We start from the raw sequence: 13,037 nt of genomic DNA, 5'->3' as shown, positions 1-13,037 counted from the left end.
AAAGAATTTGTTTCTCCTTTCTGGAAGCCCTTCAGAGGCTGTCTTGTTTCCTGAGAAAATGCAGTTCCTCCCCACTTTTGTCCCTGAGATGATCCTAAATGCAGTTGTGTTTGCACAGTAATAGAAGCACTCTCCAAAGCTCTCTTTGGAGAGGGCATCAAGGCATAAGTAATATAGAAAGAAGGACAGTGAGAAAAAGAGAAGAGGAATAGAAGGAGGAGTGAGGAAAGAAACAAAGAGAGGGAATAAAGGAAGGAAGGAAGTCATTATTTGACTAGCTTCTCTTAGAGAAAAGCATCAAGGGTGGCAGAGTGACTGATGGCCCCTGATGGAGTGGTCAGTTCACACAATAGATAAGACAGAAAGAGATGACCTTAAGAGGCTGGTGGAGTGGTGGTGCACCAGGTTGAGCACATGTTACAATGAGCAAGGACCTGGGTTCAAGCTCCCGGTTCCCACCTGCAAGGGAAAGCTTTGCAAGTGGTGAAGCAATACTATAAGTGTCTTTCTGTCTTCGTACCTCTCTATCACCCTTTCCCCTATAATTTCTGGCTTTTTCTATCCAATAAGTAAATAAAGATACTAAAATAAGTAAATAAATAAATAAAGCAGGGTGGTAGCACACCGGGTTAAGTGTACATATTTCAAAGCACAAGGACCTGTGCAAGGATCCTAGTTTGAGCCTCCATCTCACTAGCTGCGGGGGGGGGGGGGGTCACTTCACATGCGGTGAAGCAAATCTACAGATGTCTCTCTTTCTCTTCCTCTCTCTTGTCTTCCTGTCCTTTCTCGATTTCTCTCTGTCCTATCCAACAACAGCAGCAATAACAACAAGGGGGGAGGGGAGAGATGGCCTCCAGGAGCAGTGGATTCATAGTGCAGGCACCGAGCCCCAGCAATAACCCTGGAGAAGGGCAGAAGAGGAAGGGAACTGAATGTTAAGACACACTTCCCCCAAGCTGTCTGCCAGGGAGTTATAGGAAAAAGGAGGAGGGGGCTGCACCCCTTCTTCCCCATCCCCCTCCACAGGGGAGGTGTTGTTGCTGCGGTGGAACAGCAGGATGTGGGCTGCACTGAGTAAAGAGCCCAGTCAGGGTGAAAGGGCTTCTGTCAGCCTAGTGGGGCACCGCTCAGCTCCGCAACTTGCAAAGGCAGAACACTAAGCTTCTCTCTGAGCCCAGCTCCAGCCTTGGTCCTTTTCACTCAGGAACCTCACTGCTGACCACAGGGCTATTTCTATACCTGACCATGACTTTTAAAAAGCCATCTGTGGTTGGCAGCACTCAACATACTGTACACATTCTACTGTACAGAAGCTTTGGGCTTGTGGCCACCATTTCTGTTTGTTGGTCTCTGTTGAAGAGCTGCTAAACATGCAACAATGAGGTTCAAAAGGAGTGTTAAGCTCACGTGGCGCAAAGTGCAAGGATGGGCACAAGAATCCCGGTTTGATTGCCCGGCTCCCCACCTGCAAGGGGGTTGCTTCACAGATGGTGCAGCAGGTTTGCAGGTGTCTATCTTTCTCTCCCCCTCTTTGTCTTCCCCATTTCTCTTTGTCCTATCTAACAACGACGACATCAGTAACACCAACAATAACTACAACAACAATAATTTAAAAAACAAGGGCAACAAAAGGGAAAATAAATAAATATAAAAAAATGTTGTGTTAAAAATCTTTAGTTGGAGTTGGGCGGTAACGCAGTGAGTAAAAGCGCTGGTGTGGCAAAGCGCAAGGACTGGCATAAGGATCTCTGTTCGAGCCCCCTCTCCCACCAGCAGGGGAGTCGCTTCACAAGTGGTGAAGCAGGTCTACAGGGGTCTATCTTTTTCTCCCCTCTCTGTCCTCCCCTCCTCTCTCCATTTCTCTCTCTGTCCTATCCAACAACAACAAAAATAATAACTGCAACAATAAAACAAGGGCAACAAAAGGGAATAAATACTAAAAAAAAACTTTAGTTTTCACACCATGTGCACTTAACCTGCTGCGCTACCGCCTGACTCCCTGTAAATGCTTTTCTTTTTTTTTTCTTTTTTATTTTTACTATTTTCCCTTTTGTTGCCCTTGTTTTTTAAATTATTATTGTTGTAGTTATTATTGTTGATGATGTCGTCATTGTTAGATAGGACAAAGAAATGTAGAGAGGAGGGGAAGACAGAGAGGAGGAGAGAAAGATAGACACCTGCAGACCTGCTTTACCGTCTGTGAAGCGACTCCCCTGCAGGTGGGGAGCCGGGGGCTTGAACCGGTATCCTTATGCCGGTCTTTGCGCTTTGGAACACGTGCACTTAACCCGCTGCTCCCTGTAAGTGCTTTTCTAATCACTCATGAGCTAAATGCTAGGAGGATACAAAGAAACCATTCCTACATATATTCAATGGAATACTACGACTCTGCAATTTTGAAAGATGATACTATGTCCTTCAGGAGGAGATTGTGCTTATTGTGAAGTAAGCAAAGAGGTAAAAGACAACTACAGGTTTCACTCAGATATAGAGAAATTATACACATGAACTTACAAAGAAAAAAATAGTAACCAAGCTGCCTCAAAGACTTTGTGAAAACTATGGCGGTTATTGTTGGGCTGGGGTTGGGGTGAAGGGGTGGAGTGGAGGACAGGACATTCTGTGATTGGTATAGTTGTGGAGCTACACGCTTATAATATATATATTTTTTTTGTCTCCAGAGTTATTGCTGAGGCTCAGTGCCTGCACCAGGAATCCACTGCTCCTGGAGGCTATTTTTTCTTTTTGTTACCCTTGTTGTTTTATCATTGTTGTTGCTATTATTATTACTATTATTTTAGTGCAGCTATATATCAGTTACCAATTTAATGTCAACACATTCTAGTATAGATATTTATATATTTGTTCAAAGATTTTATGTTGGCTTATCAATTCTACATGACTGAAATGTGGGTTTTTTGTTTGTTTGTTTACCAGTATAATTCTCAGCTCTAGTTTATAATAGTGTGTGGGGATTGATCTGGAACTTTGGAGCTTCAGGAAAGAGATGCTCTTTGCATAATTTTATGCTACCTACCCCTGCCCCAGCACTCTTTTTAAAGAAGGAAATATTTAATAAGTTTGCTGACCACCGTGGTTGGTTTTGTTGGTTTTATTTAATTTTATTTCTCATTTATGTTACAATAATGGTTTACAAGATCATAAGATTGCAAGGCTGTAGTTTCAAACCATGACTACTGCCACATTTCTGTACTTCCTCACCCTGAAATTCATGTTCCCCCCTGGATAACCACCATAATATTATAAACATACTTTGCCCTATGTTTGAAATTTCAATGCAGATATATAAACTAAGCATCTTGAAACTTTACATTGTACTCTTCTTGAGCAGTCAGAATTCATAATGCAATGTAATCTTCACTTCACTGTTTACAGAATATGCCATTTACCAAAAGGAATCCAACTGCATAATGTTTATGCAAAGAGACTCTCAAACCTGAGGTTTCAAAGCTCCAAGCTCAATCCCTTGGACCACTGTAAACCAGAGGTGAACAGTGCTTTGGTGTTGTGGTTATTATTATTGTCATTATAGATGTCATTGTTGTTGGATAAGACAGAAAGAAATGAAGAAAGAAGGGGAAGACAGGGTGGAGAGAAAGATTGATACCTCCATATCTGCTTCACCGCTTATGAAGCGACCTCCCTGCAGGTGGGGAGCCGGGGGCTCGAACCAGGATCCTTATGTCGTTCCTTGCGCTTTGCGCCATGTGCACTTAACTTGCCACTCAATCCCCCCCTTATAATCTTAAATTATTGTAAACCATTATCAAATCACTAAACAAGAGACAAAATACAGAGAAACCATCCCAAGTATAAAAGAGTGACCAGGCAGATGGAGTTAGATAGTATACTGGTTAGGCAAAGAGACTCTCATGCCTGAGGTTCCAAAGTCCTAGGTTCAAAACCCCACCACCACCACCACCACAAGCCAGAGCTTATGATGGTTAAAAAAAAAAAAAAAGTGATCAGGTAGTGTGTCCTCCCTCTCTCCCTTCTCAGACAAGTTTCCCTAAAGAGAGGTCCACACTAGCTAGATCAGCTTCCTCATTTCACCTTCAGTCCTCAGCCCTTGCTCCTTGGCTTCTCCCCAGACACTCCTGCAAAGGTCACAGTGCTCTCCTTTGACCAATTCCAGAAGTAGATCACAGATCTTCCAAGGGCAGACCTTTCTTCAGGTATGTGGATGGCTCAATGTACTCTTCCTTGGTTTCATGAGTCCTCCTCCACCTGCCCCTTAAATACTACTTTTTAAAAATATTTTATTTATTTATTAATGAGAAACATAGAAGAGAGAAAGAACCAGACATCACTCTGGTACATGCGCTGCCAGGGACTGAACTCAGGATCTCATGCTTGAGAGTCTGATGCCTTATCCACTGTGCCACCTCCCGGACCACAATGCCACTTTTCCTTAAGATTCTATTCTTCATCATTCTGCTCTTCACATCTCATCTGTTGTCCTTACATTTCCATAACTCTGTCCCCAGTCCTGATGAAATGTCCCTTTGAGTTTTTTATATATTCCAAGAATATTCATTTGGAAGTTCATTATCTTGATTGTGGTGATGTTTCAAAAATATACATATGTATCCCAAACTTAACAGATTTATACCTTGAAAACAAACAACTTATTCATATTAGTTTGCCTCGGTAAGACTGATTTTTCAAAAATATGTATTTATTTATTTATAAACAGAGACAAGAGTACCCCTCTAGCATATGTGGTATTGGGTATGGGGAAAATGTCAAATGGGGCCTCATGCATGCAAAGACTCTCTTCTCCACACTAAGCTACCTCCCCAAACTTCATTTTATATAGTTTTTAAAGTCCTGATGGCCCAGATATTAAATCTTTAGGAAATCAGTACTTTTATCTCCCCTGGAGATTCCAATGGGAAACCAGGGCTGAAAACTGGTGTGTGGTATGGAAGTGAGAGCATATGGGAGAGAATATGAGGAATGCAAAGTAAAAGAAGGTGTGTGGAGTGCAGGAAGAATACAAAGAATCAATATAGTGCCAGCCAAGGAAGGGTTGTCCATGTTGGAGGATCCAGTGTGAAAATAAGATTGAGGACTAGGAGGACTACAGTAGGAGGATAGAAAGAGAAGGAAAAAAATCATATGCATGAATGAGTCATAATATGTAAACTGGAAATTCGAAAAAAAAGAATTATGTACATTTCTTCTGTGTATCTTGAGGAGATAATGAGATAAATCATCTAGTTCTCTGGCTGCACTGTTAATTCTTTTCTTAAACATTTATTTATTAGGACCAAGAGGTAGCACACCTGGTAGAACACACATGTTATCATGTTTAAGCCCCCAGTCCTCACCTGCAGAGTGAGGAAGTTTCATGAGCAAGGAAACAGTGCTACAGGTATCTCTCTTTCTCTATCCATCTCTATCTCCCTTTCCTTCTCATTTTTTCTGTTTCTAACAAAGAAGAAGGAAGGGGGAGGAGGATGGACAGAAGGAGAAGGAGGAAGAAAGGAGGAAGGGAAGAAGGAAGGAAGAAAAAGGAAATGGAGTGGTGGGTAGATAGCATAATGGTTATGCAAAGAGACTCTCATGCCTGAGGTTCTGAAGTCCCAGGTTCAATTCGCTACACCACTATTAGCCAGAGCTGAGCAGAGCTCTCGTTTAAAAAAAATTTTAAAAAAAGGAAATGAAATAGAAAAGGAAAAGGAAAAAAGGGGTCCAGGCGGTAGCACACCCAGTTAAGCACAATACTACAAAATGCAGGGACCCATGCAAGATCCCAGTTAGAAACCCCGGCTCCCCACCTGCAGGGGAGTCGCTTCACAGGCAGTGAAGCAGGTCTGCAAGTGTCTTTCTCTCCCCCTCTCTGTCTTCCTGTCCTCTCTCGATTTCTCTCTGTCCTATCCAACAATGACAGCAATAGCAACAATAATAGTAACAACAACAACAATAAGCAACAAGGGCAACAAAAGGGGGGGAAATAGCCTCCAGGAGCAGTGGATTCATAGTGCAGGCACTGAGCCCCAGCAATAACCTTGGAGGCAGAAAAAAAAAAAAGGAAAAAGAAAGAAAGAGGTATTTATGACACAAGAGTAAGTGACTCCAGTTCTTCTTAGTCCAGAAACTCTCTGAACTGCTCTCTTTGGTCACCGCTTCAAATACGACTAGAATGGGACCTAAGTATTTATATCTTAATAACTCCCTTAGCCTCCAAAAGTTTCAGAACCATCACTGACTCACTGACTGAAGGTGGCACCAAGTAAAAGTATCTCAGGCCCCAATTCATACTCAGACTCAGATTCCAGCTTTCCAAGTGGATGAAGAGGAGGGGCTGGGCAGTGTCATGCCTGGTAGAGTACAAACATTACCAAATGGATGAAGAGGGATCATCTATTTTTAACTAAAAAAGAATTTCTGGAGTCAGTTTACCTTACAGAAGACAGGAGAAAAATGGAACTAGGATCTGGGGAAAGACAGATTAGACAGGTAGGTTGGTAGGTAGGTAGATAGGTAGGTAGGTAGATAGATAGATAGATAGATAGATAGATAGATAGATAGATAGATAGATAGATAGATAGGAGATAAACAGAGATAGATCATTAGACAGATAGAAGGGGGTGGAGATAAGTGGTAGAACAATAGAAGTATACCTTCTATATGAGGAAAATAATACTGAAGGGACCCCAGCTGAGAACTCCTCACAGCTAGTGGCTACTATTTCATGGAAGTGAAAAAATCAAAGCTAGCCCCTTAGCAGAAGTAAGACTATGGGACAGAGGGATAGTTCACCATGTAAGTCACATGCCTTGTCATGTGTGTGGCCTGGGCTTAAGCCTTAACACCATATAAGAGTGCCAGAGCATTTGTAAAATCTCTTTATCTGTCTCTGACACTTTATCTACTTGAATTGAAAAAAATTGAAGTTGAACAAGAACATAAAAACCTATGGCAGAAAGGGAAAAAAAAAAAAAAAAAGGAAAGGAGGAAAGAAGAGAAGATGAGACAAGACTGAGACTTTGTCAAACATGCTCGCCAAGCCTGGATGAGAAGTTCAAGGGCCCTTGAAGTCTCTACCACCTCCGCTCATGATGTCATGGAACTTGTGTGTGGCTGGGCCCCTGAACACAGCACCCCACCCTCAGCAGCAGCAGCAGCGAGGAAACCAAAACTCTGGAAGGTTTATGAGAGAGGACTGGAAGCAACAAGATCTGCGGCAGTGGAGTGGGGCAGTTACTGTGCCTGAAAAACCCAGGAGGACAGAAACATCAGTGGACCAGGACCTGGTGGGGGAACCACCCTCCACCTCACCATCCATGGGAACAGAGGGAAGGAAGTGACGAAGGAAGGGAGGACACAGCTGAGCGGGGAGGGCAAGAGCTCAGCCAAGTCAGGATAACTCCCAGGCTTTACCCAGGAGTCTTGTACAGTCTGTACACCTGCTGGGGAAAAGTGGATGTCTTGATTAGCTGATCCAGGGGAGAAGACACATCTCACAACAAGGTGCCTGAATCGACCAGTTCCAGGTTCACTTCTTCTGCTGCCAGTTTTCACCAAGACTACTGTACTGGTCATTTTTCCGATCTCCAAGGGGCTAAAAGATGAAGAGGAGGAACCATGAAACAGACTCAGGACTCCCCCAGGGTGAACCCCAGCAGGATCCCAGAAATTAGAGCTTATGTCTAATCTTTCCAGACCAACCATGCTATGAGTTCCCCACTAAAGTCCCTCAAATAAACATTTAACATGGCGCCAACTAACAAAAAGGGTCAGGGTCTTCTTCCTAAATTATTCCTTCTCTCTCTTCTCCTTCCCTGCACTCTAGACTCACCTGATAAAGCTGGTCATTCTTCATCAGCCCTTGAGTGTCAGCAGCTAGAAAAAAAAAATGGGGAAAGTCATCCAGAGTACAAGGGGATGGAATAATGGGAGCCCATGAACACCACAGGGGGACTACAGCTACTTGTACCCTCAGAAGTCTGCATGAGAGAGCCAGGTGGTGGAGCACTCAGTAGTCGATACAGATTGCAGTGTACAAGGACCCAGGTTCCACCCCTCTGTCTGCACCTGCAGGAGGGAAGCTTCACAAGTGGTAAAGCAGTACTGCAGGTATCTCTCTTCCTCTCTCTCTTTTTTTTTAATTTTATTTATTTGATAGAGACAGAGAAATTGAAAGGAAAGTGGGGATTGAGGGGGAGAGACACCTGCAGCACTGTTTCACTGATAGAAAAGCTTCCTGCAGGTATGGATCAGGGGCTCGAACCTGGGTACTTAAGCATTGTAACGTGCACTCAACCAGATTAGCCATTCTTTAGCCCTTCTCTTTCCTTCTCTATCTTCCCCTTCCCTCTTGATACTCTTTGTCTCTAACCAATAAAAAAATAAAAAAAAAAATTTTTTTTTTGCCTCCAGGGTTATTGCTGGGGGGGGCTCAGTGCCTACACCATGAATCCACTACTCCTGGAGGCTATTTTTTCCCTTTTGTTGCCCTTGTTGTTTTATTGTTGTGGTGGTTATTATTGTTTTTATTATTGTTGTTGGATAGGACAGAGAGAAATGGAGAGAGGAGGAGAAGACAGAGAGGAGTAGAGAAAGATAGACACCTGCAGTCCTGCTTTACCGCTTGTGAAGTGACCCCTTCTGCAGGTGGGGAGCTGGGGGCTCGAACCAGGATCCTTGCACCAGTCCTTCCGCTTTGTGCCATGTGCACTTAACCCACTGCACTAACGCCCAGCCCCCCAAAATTATTTTAAGAAGTCTGCATGAGCAGTGTAGATAAGCTCTTTCAATAACTGGGGGTAGCAGGCCTTAGGAGATAGCAACAGTGACTTCCCGATGGGCTGAACCCACTGCCAGGCCTGTTCCTTACCAAATGCTTACCCACAAGCACACACAAAAATGCACTCACACTGCACATACAACATATACATACACATGTGCACATGCATGCTCTGACGCTTTCACTTACCGCTGGAGACTCGCCTCCCAGTCTCATGTCCAGCAAAGCAGTAGACTCCCAAAGCAAGGAGCAAAGTGGCAATGATATCACTGACAACTAAGCCAGCCAGGGTGGCTGAGTCCAGCTCTACACAGTTCTGGCACACTGTGGGGAGGGTAGGCAAGAAGAAAGGTACAGAGTTTTCAAGATCAGCTTCCTAATGCAGCTCCAGGATCTCTCATACCAAGTTCCAAATGAAGCAGATCCTCATAGAAAGGCCTGGTTGGGACCATGCTACATCCACCTCTCCCCTTCATCCCAAAGAATCTCTGTGGAGAGCTTTGTGGAACTTAAGGTGTTAGACTAAGCCACTCTCTCAACCAATCCCCTACTGTGTGGAACACAGCCTCTACTACTTTTTTCTCCTTTCATTAAGTTCTCTCCCACTTTGAGGACCTCAAATCTGGCTTGTACCATCACAAGAGTGACCTCAATTTGTTTAAAGAACAGACTGTGTCACCAGAGCCCTCTCCAGCTAGAAATTACTCATACTCAGAGGCCCCATTCATTCCAACCCAAAATGTTCAGAAGGCACCTACTTCGAAAATAAATTTGAAGAGTAGACGATCCCTTTCCATCTGTCTTATTGCACTCATACATTCCTTGTGGGTCCAGGGTCCATCTCCCCAAGTCCCCATTATTGACATTATCGTTTTTTAAAGAAATTTTTGTTCCCTTTATAGTTCTGAGGGTGGTATTGGAAATCAAAAACACTTTGTCCTCAATTTCTTCAACATTTATCAGACAGGAGTTCACTAAGGAAAAAATAAAATAAAATTGAGCCAGGTTTATGGTCTTGATCAGACTCCTTATTCTCAACAAGCTTAAGATGGATAACTTCCCAAGTCTAGGATAGTCTAATGAGAGACACAGTTATCATGAAAAGCTTCAGGGGGTATCCTGTGAACTTCAGGGACCAGGAAGGGATGCAAACCAACCACAGACCTGGCCCTGAGGAAAATGGAGCAAAAGAGGAAACAATGGATCTGGAGTGATCCTAGAACTTGCCTGAAATTAGTTCAGATCACTGGTTAGCAGAGGGCTGGGAGTGTAGACTACAAAGGCATCAGATCAAAGACATAGAAAAGCGGAGCGTGGTCTGGGAGGTGACACAATGGATAAAGCACTTGACTCTCAAGCGTGAGGTCCTGAGTTCAGGCCCCGGCAGCACATGCACCAGAGTGATGTCTGGTTCTTTCTCTCTCTCCTCCTATCTTTCTCATCAATAAATAAATAAAATCTTTAAAAAAAAAAAAAAGCAGAGCAAGGTTCCTCCCTTGGAGCATTCCTCCTCTCACAAAAAAAGAAAACTTCTAATTCTTTTTATTATTATTATTTTATATATTTATTTATTTTCACTTTTGTTGCCCTTGTTGTTTTCATTGTTGTTGTAGTTATTGTTGTTGTCGATGTTGTTGTTGTTGGATAGGGCAGAGAGAAATGGAGAGAGGAGGGGAAGACAGAGAGGGGAAGAGAAAGATAGACACCTGCATACCTGCTTTACTGCCTGTGAAGCGACACCCCTGCAGGTGGGGAGCCGGGGTCTTGAATCAGGATCTTTACGCTGGTCCTTGTGCTTCGTGCCATGTGTGCTTAGTCCACTGCGCTACTGCCCGACCCCCGAAAACTTCTAATTCTACCTCCCAGCCACCCACAACACTCTAATTCCTCATCCTATTCTCTGCCTATTTGTCCCCACCCTCAGTAACTACTACAGGAATAGTATTCTCACTACTAATGCCATTCCCAAGGCAAATGACTTTGGTGGTAATAGAGCAGAAGCTAGTATTAATTGTCCTTCCTGTGGTCCAGACGATTTTCACTTGATTCAACTTTATGTTAGGAATCTGGGGACAGAAATCTACCTTGGGACTTCACAAAAGCCAAGTCTTGTGGGGAATTAAGAGGGTTGGATCTATGCACAGTGCCTTTCTATATCCATTAACTGAATTGCTTTTTTAAAAAAATCTCTTTATTGGAGGATTAATGCTTAACAGTCAGCAGAAAATACATAGTTTGTACATGCATAACATTTCCCAGTTTTCCACATAACAATACAACCCCCACTAGGTCCTCTGCCATCCTATACTAGGGCCTGAATTCTGCCCCCCACCCATCCCAGAGTCTTTTACTTTGATGCAATACAACATTAACTGAATTGCTTTGACTGAAAACATTTCCACAGCCTATAGTCACCAAAACCTATATTTCCCTGTTCAGGAAAAAATGGAATCTATATTCTTCTGAGCTTCATACTCAGGTGTCAGTTTGGATATAAAAGCATGCTATAGAAACTCTACAAAAGAGTTGGCCTCTGAAGCCATGAGTATATGTGAACATATTCAGAGAGACACATATAATTAGATGCTTCTCATCTTACAGTCCTTGGACACTTTTTCCCAATAGAATACCAGGATCTGAGAGGGCTCCTGGGACATGGGACTATCTCTTTTAAAACCAGATAAATCAGGATGAGTTGATCATCTTACAACCCCAAGTGCCCCCCCCATTCAACCTAAAACTAACTTTTCTTTTTGTTTTTAATATATTTTTAATTTTTTGCTATTTATTTATTGATTGATTGATTGATTGCCTCCAGGGTTATTGCTGGGGCTGGATGCATACACTGCAAATCGACTGATCCTGGCAGACATCTTTTCCATTTTTGTTGTTGTTGTTGTTGGATAGGACAGAGAGAAATGGAGAGAGGAGCAGAAGATAGAAAGGGGGAGAGAAAGAGAGACACCTGCAGACCTGCTTCACCACTTATGAAGTGACCCCCCCTGCATGTGGGGAACTGGGGGCTCAAACTGGGATCTTTGCATGAGTCGTGCTTTGTACTATGTACACTTAACCCGGTGTGTTACCACCTAGTCCCCAACATTTTATTTATTTTTGAAAAAGGTAGAGAGAGAAACATTAGAGCACTGCTCAGCTCTGGCTTGTGGTGATGCTGGGAACTGAACCTGGAAGCTTTAGGGCCTCGGGTATTAAAGTAATTTTGTATAATCACTATGCTGTCTCCCCAGCCCCACGATACTATTAAAACATTCCCATGGCTCCTGGTGGTGACATCATGATGGCCAAAAGTCCAAGTCTCAGTCTCAGAGGCCTTTTGCCTTAGAAGGAACAGTGCTCCCACAGTCAACCAGAGGCTCAGGTAGACATGTACCGTACAATTCTTACAGCTCTCAGGCCTACAGTCTTCAGTGAGACCGTTAAGTCCAGATGTACTCTGAGCTAAAATCAAAGCCAAGAGTCTGTTTCTCAGGTCCTGTGCTAATTTTCAGCCCTTCCCTCCTTGATAATCTGCTTAGTGAGAGGAAGGACATTCAGGATCAGGGATATTGTTCAGGACTACAGCAGAGGACTTGCATACTGGAAGCTCCAGATGCTGAGGTTCAGTCTCTAGCACTGCCATATGCCAGAGCTGAGTGGTACTCTGGTATCGCACTTTCTTTCATTTAAATAAATAAGTAAATCTTGAAGATGACTTTCAGATGGGCCTTACTCCAGGTAGTAATGTCCTTCCCAAGTTCCTTCTCCAAGATGTCCCTACCCACCTAAAGTCTCACCTTACCTTGAGAGAGAATGGAAGCCACTAACAGAAAAGCCAGAAACCTGCCGTGTTCCATCTTCCAGCAGAATTTATCCAGTATACAGGTCCAGGTCACCGAACTCTCAGCCAGGGCAAGACCAACCCTCCCCCAACTGCTTCACGGGTACCGGAAAAAGCAATGGGCGGGGGCGGAACTTAATGGTGCCTAGGAACCTGCTTTCTGCTGTTTGATGATGGGAAACCGTCAGGGAGAGGTAGCCTGGGTGTGGGGAGGGAAGAAAGCAGGGGCACATTGCTCTTTCTCTGTGTTGGGAACTTGGGTGTAAACTGGAAGGTAGAGCAGAGTATGGGAGAGACTACCTGGAGACCTAGGAAGTAAGAGGAGATTTAGGGGTGCCTTTCCTAAGTTGCTGATGAAAAAAAACAAGAAAAAAGTGATGAAAAAAGTGCCTCTCAACAACACGGCTACATTTGCTTGCC

The 13,037-nt window shown here is 43.5% G+C and overlaps 1 protein-coding gene across 1 annotated transcript; it reads right to left on the bottom strand.

The window, feature by feature from the left end:
- Positions 1-2,602: 2,602 nt before the first annotated feature.
- Positions 2,603-12,708, bottom strand: LOC103114015 (T-cell surface glycoprotein CD3 delta chain). The gene is made up of 5 exons (XM_007523636.2): positions 12,579-12,708; positions 9,538-9,753; positions 8,969-9,103; positions 7,832-7,875; positions 2,603-7,594 (listed from the first exon to the last, which is right to left on the bottom strand). Exons 1-5 carry the CDS (start codon positions 12,631-12,633, stop codon positions 7,529-7,531), a joined length of 516 nt encoding a protein of 171 aa, XP_007523698.1. The 5' UTR covers positions 12,634-12,708; the 3' UTR covers positions 2,603-7,528.
- Positions 12,709-13,037: the final 329 nt, after the last annotated feature.

This window comes from Erinaceus europaeus, chromosome 20 (assembly GCF_950295315.1).
Source record: "Erinaceus europaeus chromosome 20, mEriEur2.1, whole genome shotgun sequence".
NCBI classification, from domain to species: Eukaryota; Metazoa; Chordata; class Mammalia; order Eulipotyphla; family Erinaceidae; genus Erinaceus; species Erinaceus europaeus.
This window is presented reverse-complemented; position numbering and strand designations above follow the sequence as displayed.